The sequence below is a fragment of the Daphnia pulicaria genome, chromosome 8 (genome assembly GCF_021234035.1).
Source record: "Daphnia pulicaria isolate SC F1-1A chromosome 8, SC_F0-13Bv2, whole genome shotgun sequence".
NCBI classification, from domain to species: domain Eukaryota; kingdom Metazoa; phylum Arthropoda; class Branchiopoda; order Diplostraca; family Daphniidae; genus Daphnia; species Daphnia pulicaria.
Genome location: NC_060920.1, coordinates 9,408,911 through 9,417,908, shown reverse-complemented (window position 1 = coordinate 9,417,908; position 8,998 = coordinate 9,408,911). Strand labels below are relative to the sequence as shown.

The following is an 8,998-nucleotide window of genomic DNA, read 5'->3' as shown; positions in this document are numbered from 1 at the left end:
CCTCTTTCTGGCAGGTCAAGTGAAAGTGGTTATTGCTTTCGGGCTTGAGGGGGGGTAGAAATGATTTCGATTGTCTGCCCACTTTTTTATTTCGATCCGCCCACTTTTTTTTCTTCTTCTCCGGTTTCTTGGTCGAGACATCCTTTCAATTTTCGGAAGTGGAGTCGTTGCGCTCAAAGAGATAGGTGATCCGGACCGGCAGGCATCGTTAAGAGTTAGCGCTCGCTAGAAAATCACTGGCTAACCTTCAGCATTTGGGTCAGATTAAACAATTCAACTTTGTGTTGAAATAATTAATTTACTATTCGCTTTCACTTCCTTCGTTTCGGAAGTTATCTCTCTCTGTTGTTGTTTATAAGCAGGGAGCCCTTTGTTTTAGTTAGCCTATCACGTAATACGTGACGTCAGAGGATCCCGCGACTAGGGGGGGTGGGGGGAACGCACGAACTTGTACACAAGTATTGGCAGCTTGACTGTAGACAATCTCAGACTGTGATTTGCAAGCGTCCGTGCATAGCGTGATGGAAACAGCAGCTTCTGAAGCGAGTTCCTTTTATCGAACTGGAGACGGTCACCATCATCACGACCACCTGCAAGGGATTGATGCCATTTTCTTCGACCTGGATAATACACTCGTCCAAACCAGAGCCGTCGACGAAAGAGCCTGCAATGAGGTATGTTCATTCATTTCGTTTTTTTTTAATATGCTCAGTTGCCTTCTCTCTTTGGTTGTCGTCGAGTATTAAGTGGACGTCTTCGTCTTTGATTCATTGGATCATCTGTCGTGACATGCGCTTGAACGCGCCGCAATAGCTGCAATGAAAAAGCGAGGAGTTCTATGTGGGTTACATCACGATGAAATGTAAGGCGAAGACAGGAAAAAAACAGCTGTCGCTCTAATCATTATATCCATGCATTCCCCTCCAATCTAAAAAAGCGTGATGAGGAGTGATTGCTGTGTTAGTCCCCGCTAGCAACCCGACGTTCGTTTTCCCCGGTTGGGAAACTGTGACGTCAACAAAGCAGCTGCTCTTACGAACGCCGTTTCGTTTAGCAGACGAATTTGGAGAAGCTAGAAAAAAACAAAACACACACGACAGTCGGGAAGCCCTCGTGTTTTAATTTGCCGCCCCCAAGAAGGCAAAATTCCGGCTGGAAAGCCTAACAGAAAAATCTAATTTTAGAAGTGTAGAAGAAAGAAGAAGAAAACGTTCATACGTGCAAGAAGCAGCCCTTTGGGAAATTCTAAAATTAGAAGAAAGACGCATCGGCACAAGAGTGCAACGTTTAAGACGGGCTGTTTTCATCTACCGGTTCACTCTTGAAAGCAAGAAAGTGTGGCCGGAAGACGTTGAAATTTTCCAAGTCATTTGTTCAACCTTGACAGTTTACGCGCAGAGAAACTAAAATTGTGCTTGTCCTTTGTTTAAAGAGGGACAATCATTTGATCCAATCATGAGTAAAAAAGAGAAAGTCCCTGAATCTGTCCTTCGCTGTGTGGTGGCCCTGAGAAGTGCCAAGTCTGACAATGACAAGTTCGCCTCATTGTTTGTTGTAACCAAGTTGATCAAGGCTGACGAGTGTGACCAGCACTCCCTCAAGCTTTTGTATGATGCCATTGGATTTGATTTCCTTAATCGTCTTCTCAAGTCCACTGAAGTTCCACAAGACTGCCCACCATTCATCTACAAATCGATAGCACTCTCCATAGTGAGTTGCTTCTGCAGTGTACCAGAGATTGTTGAATCTGATTCCATTCTGGGTATCATACCTGTTCTCCTGGATATCGTCAGCACATCTGACACAGATGACATGGAGGACAACTTGATGCTGGTCTCCGATTGCTACACCTGCCTTCAGGCTATTGCCTTTTTTGAGTCTGGAAGGAAGGCTTTGTTAACGAAAGGCTGCTTGCTGAAGCTGACAGAGGTTTATGTGGAAGAAATGTTTCGACATGATCAAGCTCTGCAATTGCTGGTCTACATCACATCAAAGGAAGGCAAACAACTCTGGGCTGGCCACGAAGAACCCTTCAAGCAACTCTTGAACAGACTTGCTAATGAATTCAACGGCGATACTACGGAAAAGAAATTTGAGCTATGCAAAATGCTTGCCGTCTTCCTTGCCAATAGTCCTCGATTGCCAGTCGTCGAATTGCAAAAAGAAGACTGGCCTCAACACACACTGCTAACACTTGAAGGCATCCTATGCAGCCGTATTGGGACATCGCAACGTGATAGCGCCCTGCAACTCATTTCCCGTCTCTTGGAACTCATGGGCATTGGGTGGGGTTTGAAGTTCGGACCCAATCCTCGCCAATTTTTGTTGCTGCTAGTCAATTTGGCATGTGTTGAAGTCCGCATGAAACTCGAAGATAGGACGCTAGAGCAAGCGATAGAATCGGCCGATATTTTAGTGGCTTGTTATTCGGTCGTCGAGCTGTTCATCACTTTCATGACGTCACAAGGCTTTCTTGATTTCGATGCCAAACAGAGAGAGCAAGCATATTGCGCCCTCAAAGGAGCAGTTGGGTCCATTTTGGCTATGCTGCACCGAACGGACGAAGAATCCTCGCACGAATGGACTCGTCCCGTCAACGACCGCCGAACGGAGTTCGTCTGCGCCTCCATTCGTATCCTTGGCTCTTGGCTTGCCGAAGAAACTTCCAGCATGAAAGAAGAGGTCTGTGCCGTCCTACCATTCATCATCACCGTTTGCTCCAGGATGTACGAAGAGCGTAAGTTGGGCTCCATCAGCGACATGCCTGATCCCTTACGCTTTATGCTTCCAGCCTTCTGTCATCTCGCAGCTGAGGATGCCCCTCGAAAAATCATGCTATGCCAAAAATTGCCGCAACTCCTCTATGACTATCTGCTCTATCAATGGGGTATCTTCTCAAAATGGCTGGCCCTCCAGCCCACCGTCGCTGCCGATTGGTTACACGTTCACACGACGCCAGAAGAAGATGACGTAGCCGAAGCCAACCGACCCGAGTCTGAATCAGCAATTATTCTCGTCTGCGGTGTCTTTATGAACCTTGCCGTGTTGGAACCGGAGCTCGTCGCCACCGACGTTGTCTTCGCCCAGCTCCTAAAATTCTGCATCACCAACCTCCCACCGTTAGTCCATCGGCAGGATTTTATCGTTTTGTTGGGTAACGTCGCCGTCTTGGGTCTCCTCCTCCTTCGTCACCACACCTGGAAATACGCACAAGGAGACAGCGCAGCTTTCCGGTACATCCAGGGCACCGTGTCGTTCCTGTGGGATGCGCACAACAGCGAGGAGTCGTGTGACTCCTTGAGCCTCGTCATTTCATTGCGCTACAAAAGGGACTGGCCCGACTTGGCCGAACTCTGGTTTCTCGGCATGCAAGGCCTTAGCAACGTCATGGGCAAATTGGACTGGATCGTCGAATTCATTGTCGATTCCGGCTGGCCCCATGAGATGATGAAGTCATTGTCGCGGATCGTTGCTGGCGCGATTGATGCCAACACACGTACCGCGTACGAAGATTTTCTCTGCTGCCTTTTACGTGCCCAGCCCGACAAAGTCAAAGCCGTCATTTTGGAAAACCGTGGTCGTCACACATGTCGTACTCACACCATGAAACAATTGATCGCTCTGCTTGATGACAACAACCCCGCTTAACTTAATGCGCTCATGTTCTCTTCCGTTTCAAGCCTCAATTCGTTCTTGCTTTATAGTGTAATTCACTTAAATTATGGATTCAATTACACTGCTCATACTCTAGTTGCGTACCAGACTAGGAACTCATTCGTCTTTTTAGTTTTATGTGTCCGATTTTTTTTAAGTTCGACTTTAATGGGCAATGATGCATTTTGAAAAGTGGGGCGTGAAATGACCAAATTTTCTTTTCTGACAGATGAAATTGCTGTTGCGTAAAGAGTGGAGACTTTCAGAGACTGCTGCCCAGAAAAGTTGCGAAGTCTTTCTACGCCAATTTCGCCTCCGTCCCGATCATTCTGAACTGGAATTAGATGCTTGGAGGACACTCCTTTGGGTTTCTGCACTTGGAGATTACCAACATTTAGCAGGTTTGTTTGTTCGAAATATCGTTTTTTATAATTATATTAATAATGTGCTTCTTTTTCTAAATTTATTTTTGCAGAAGAGGTTTATGAAGTTTGGAAGAAACTGCGCTACACTTACATGACGCTGGATGGACCGGCTGCAAACCTTTTGTCGGCGCTTCGCAAACATAACTACACTATCGGCCTGATTACCAATGGACCCTCGCGATCTCAGTGGGAAAAAATCGTTCAAATTGGAGCTGAAGACTATTTTGATTTGATACTAGTGAGCGGAGATCTGAATTACGAGAAACCACAACCGGAAATATTTCACCTGGCCTGTCAGCAGCTCAACGTTCGTCCAAATAAATCATGCATGATTGGCGACAAATTAGAAACTGATATATTGGGCGGCAAAATGGCTGGATTGGCAGCTACGTTCTGGATTCCCTTAAATCCTTCAGAGAGAGCAACGTGTACTGAAGAGATGCCTAGCTTCACCATTGAATCCCTCGCGGATTTGGCTCCAATCTTTGGGATCGCGCCGGAAGAAATCATCAGATGATAATTTTTTTTAAAATTAGTGTTCTACATTTTATTTTATTTTTTTTTTTAGAAAGAACTAGTGGTGACAATTATATACATTTTTATAATCTTCTGCCAACCGTCCTTTATGTCTGCCTTGTATCCCGCGTCTTTTTGATAACGGACAACAATGCCTTATTTTCTCAATTTTAAAGCTCAAAATCGATTGACTATTGTCTTTTTAAAAGAAGGTTTTGGATTAATGATGTTGGCAAATAAAATAAACACCACTTTGCAGAAAAAGAAATTAAAACAATCAATGAAAATCTGCGTCATCGATCAGATATTGTTTAGTACACTTTTTTAGATGTTGTTTAGTACATTTTTTGTTTCCACGTGCAGAAGGAAGCAGAACAAGGTTTTCAATAACAAGCGACATTAGTGTTTCTCAAAATTAATAGTCGAAAAGACGAAAACTGAATCAACTAAATCCATTTATAGTTTATGGGTGTGACATTTATGTGTTTAAAAGAGGGGTGTACTAGGAATTAAGTCTTCAAGACCATTACAATTATGGCTGGACCATTTGTCCATGAAAAGTTTGGGGCAGAATTGGGTAAGAAAGTATTGAAAAGCATTTTCTAGTATTGTAAGAAGTTATGAGTTAAAATGATTTTCTATGTTTACAGGATTTCTGGATAAAACAGATAAGTGGCGCTTGGAGAGCAGGTTTTTCCCAAGCAAAGTAGGTGGGAAACCTGCTTGGCTAGATCTATTAAATTTGCCTCCAACAGAACAACTACTGTGCAAGTTAGTATTTCCATTCTAAAATAACCTGTCACAACTGTGTAGCTGAATCACCTTGTGACAGACTCGTGTAAACTAAATTGCTCTATAATGGTGCTTAATTGAATATTAATGCCATAAATGCCCTAGTAATAACAGCAATTTAATATGTTTTCATTGTTTGACTAATTTTTACAGATGCTGCCAAAAACCTATGATGTTTTTAGCTCAGGTGTATGCTCCTGATGATGACGATGAAGGAGGAACCAGAGTTATCAAAGAGACATGTTATCATAGATCTATATACATTTTTTTGTGCACAACCCAACTTTGCAACAAGAAAAACTCAAATGAAAATTTTGTTGTCTTACGTTCCCAACTGGCCAGAAAAAATGAATTCTACCCACCTATAGACCCACCAGAAGACCCTGATTGGAAAAAAGATTTAGTTGTTTCTAAGTTCACCAAAGTGTGTATGGTGTGTGGTTGCTTGGGAACAAAACTGTGTGGAGGTTGTAGGGGGGTTAATTACTGCACCAAAGATCATCAAGTGTTACACTGGAAGAATGGGCATAAAATGCTATGCAAAGAATGTAAGTTTTCAATGTCATTTTCCTTTGTTAACTTACCTTCTATTTTATTATTTCATTATTCTAGCTGTTCGTGTTGAAGGAGAAGATTCAATGTTTACTCTACCAGGTAATCAGTTTTATCAATTATCTTTGTGTCGTTAATTTCAATTATTGATTTTAAATTTAGAATATGAAATCATCATTGAAGATGAAAAAATTGAGCCCCAAACTGGTAAACTTTCGACATCAGATGAAGCAGAGCTTAAAGAGTTTGAGAAAATTCTTAAAGCTAAAAATCCTACTTTTCAAAATGATGAATCTATTAACGAGTCGCTAGAAGAATCAGTTACAGATGTTAAAGAGGACAAAATGTTTTTGAAATTTAAAGAGAAAATTGACAGCTATCCTGATCAAGTACTACGGTACGGTAAAAATGAAACTCCTCTGTATGTATCAGACTCGAATATTCCGTCGTCTATTCCTGATTGTGAGCACTGCGGGTCTAAAAGAAGGTTTGAATTTCAGGTGAGTTTTTCTATTTCTTTACATTACTGAATACATGAATATAAGTTTATTTTTCTTCAAGATCATGCCTCAAATGCTCAATTATCTGCGACTGGATAACATTTCTGAAGAAGGAGTTGACTGGGGGACTTTGCTTATTTATGTCTGTAAAAATAATTGCGATGACGGTCCTGCCTACAAAAAGGAATTTATTTGGAAACAAGATTTTTCTGGACAAAACTCCATTTGATTATTAAAATAATAATAAACCTTTTGGAACATCAAATTTAAAAAAAGCAAAAATATGTAAAGATTAAAAAAAGCAAAAGTATGTAAAAAAAAATAGATTGATTTCACGTATCCTAGATGTCACTGTCAACACAAAGAGAAAGTAAACATCTGATCACGCCATATTAGCCGATCTAGTGCGACTAGCGCCAGCTTTCCATATTTTGAAACATAATAGCTACTAACTGCGTAGTGCGCCTGATTCGAGTTACTCAGAAGGCTGAGGAACACGAAGTCGATAAGCTGCACGTTAATACAGGCGAAATTTGGTAATTGTAATTCAGTTAATTATTTGCATTTAGTTACCACGTTACCGATGACTACTACTAGGTGAAAATGGTAGATAATATATATCGTACAAGATCTCTTGGCACTGCCGCGGAAGGATTGAGAGATCAATATGCTGATGGAAAGGCTGCCAGAGTTTGGGAAGTTTACATTGGAGACAAGAGCTCAAGAACTGAAAACTACAGGAATTTCATCACTTCCCTGTTGAAAGAGAAAAAATGTCATACTGTTTTGGATTTGGCTTGTGGCACTGGGTATCACCTAATATACTTTTATTCATGCAAGCTAGTTTGCTTGCAGATTATACACAAGAAAATTAATTATGATTTATTTTGCTTTACAGGATTGATTCAATAATGTTGTTGGAAGAAGGCTTTCAAGTTACTTCAATTGATGCATCTGACAAAATGTTAAAGTATGCTTTGAAAAAGAGATGGGACAGACGCAAAGAAGAAGCCTTTGATAAGTGGGGTAACAGACTGAAATTTCACATGTTTAAAAAAGCTTCTCATGCTATTTTCAATGTTATCTGTGTAGTTGTTGAAGAAGCCAATTGGCTTGCTTTAGATTCTGAGGCTGATTTCTTAAAGGAAGGATTTGATGCTGTAATCTGTCTAGGAAACTCATTTGCACATCTGCCTGACTTTGAAGGAGATTTGAGAAACCAAAGGTTTCTTTTATATAGTACTTAAAATATGTCATTTCTATTAACAATTCCTGATTTTAGGACTGCCATTGCTAATTTTGCAAACTGTGTCAAGCCAGGTGGTTTGTTGCTAATTGATCATAGGAACTATGACTATATTCTCAATAACTGTGCAACACCAGCTAAGAATATCTACTACAATGTAAACATTTGAAAGTTAAGTGTTCTATAAGTATTGTGGTGTTATAACAATGTGATGTTCTCTTAGAGCAACCACATCGTTGATATTAAAACTTCGGTTTTGTGCGTTAACAGAAGACCCACTTTGGTCACTATGGTAACAATAAAATTAATAGTTGTTATATAGTAATAACCTTAATCAATATACTCAATTCCCTTCCTGTAGGATTATATTATGAACATTCCATCTATGGGAATTGAACATGGTAATCTTTAATAAGAAGGTACGAGTATTGTTTCAAAGAATTATTTTTTTTCCGTTTTTTGTTTTTGTCTGCAGAGTCGTTTCGCTTGTCATACTATCCGCATCGTTTAGATGAATTCAAGGGACTACTCAAAGAAGCCTTTGGAGACTCCTGCAAACACACTGTTTTTGGTGATTTTAAACAATTGGAAGAAATCACTGATCCTGCCTTCTACATTCATTTAGTAGAAAAGCTGACTGAGTAAAGTAAACAAAAAAGTGATTTGCAAAAAGGAGGGGAAGAAATCTGCATTTTTTTCTTATGAAAAATTCTTTTAATTCTTATGTTTTGTGGATTTATATTTCAATAATTTTTTGGAAGGTTAAAAAAAATACAAATAGTTTTCGCGGATTTTCTAAACGCCAATTTCTGTCGATGGAATTTTGATGAAATAATAATTAATTAATAAAAGAAACATGTAATATTTAAATGAGCACCTAATGCAACGTTTTTCGTACGACAACAAATAGCACATAAGATATCAGGGGTCCGGTAAAAAGTTAACGTGAACGAGTACAGTGTGCAGTGTGCTTTTTTTTCTCCCCAAACTTGAACCAAAATTTTCTATCCTCGTAATGCGTCTCTACTTGCCAAGCTGTTGTGGCCACCTTATTAGTTCAAGAGCTGCAAAAATTAAAATATCAATTGCTCGTGTTTCTTAATTTTTTCACTTGTACGACATGTTATAGCAGTTATATTTGAATTTGTGAGTTTCAAAACACGATTTTGAAGTAGATAAAATCTTTGTGTGATCTGGTAAACAAGCTTAGACTTTATATGTAATATTTGAAATACGATTTTAAATGTTATAGGAAATTTGGCCACTAGATGGTCTGGTCTCCGGACTTCAATAGGCGTGACCATGGGCGCTAC

General features: G+C 40.2%; 1 protein-coding gene across 1 annotated transcript; it reads left to right on the top strand.

Moving 5' to 3' along the window:
- The first annotated feature begins 1,061 nt into the window (after nt 1-1,061).
- LOC124311545 (neurochondrin homolog) lies at nt 1,062-8,476 on the top strand. The gene is made up of 9 exons (XM_046776079.1): nt 1,062-3,577; nt 4,130-4,317; nt 5,351-5,366; nt 6,000-6,041; nt 6,102-6,336; nt 7,722-7,842; nt 7,909-7,977; nt 8,047-8,086; nt 8,161-8,476. Exons 1-9 carry the CDS (start codon nt 1,456-1,458, stop codon nt 8,328-8,330), a joined length of 3,003 nt encoding a protein of 1,000 aa, XP_046632035.1. The 5' UTR covers nt 1,062-1,455; the 3' UTR covers nt 8,331-8,476.
- Nucleotides 8,477-8,998: the final 522 nt, after the last annotated feature.

Excerpts from the sequence above, each read along its gene's own strand:
- LOC124311545 (XM_046776079.1), top strand. The coding sequence starts at position 1,456 with ATGAGTAAAAAAGAGAAAGTCCCTGAATCTGTCCTTCGCTGTGTGGTG. Across the intron at positions 3,578-4,129 it reads CGTCATTTTGGAAAACCGTG|AAGAGGTTTATGAAGTTTGG; the intron begins GTCGTCACACAT and ends TTATTTTTGCAG. Across the intron at positions 7,978-8,046 it reads GACCCACTTTGGTCACTATG|GATTATATTATGAACATTCC; the intron begins GTAACAATAAAA and ends CCCTTCCTGTAG.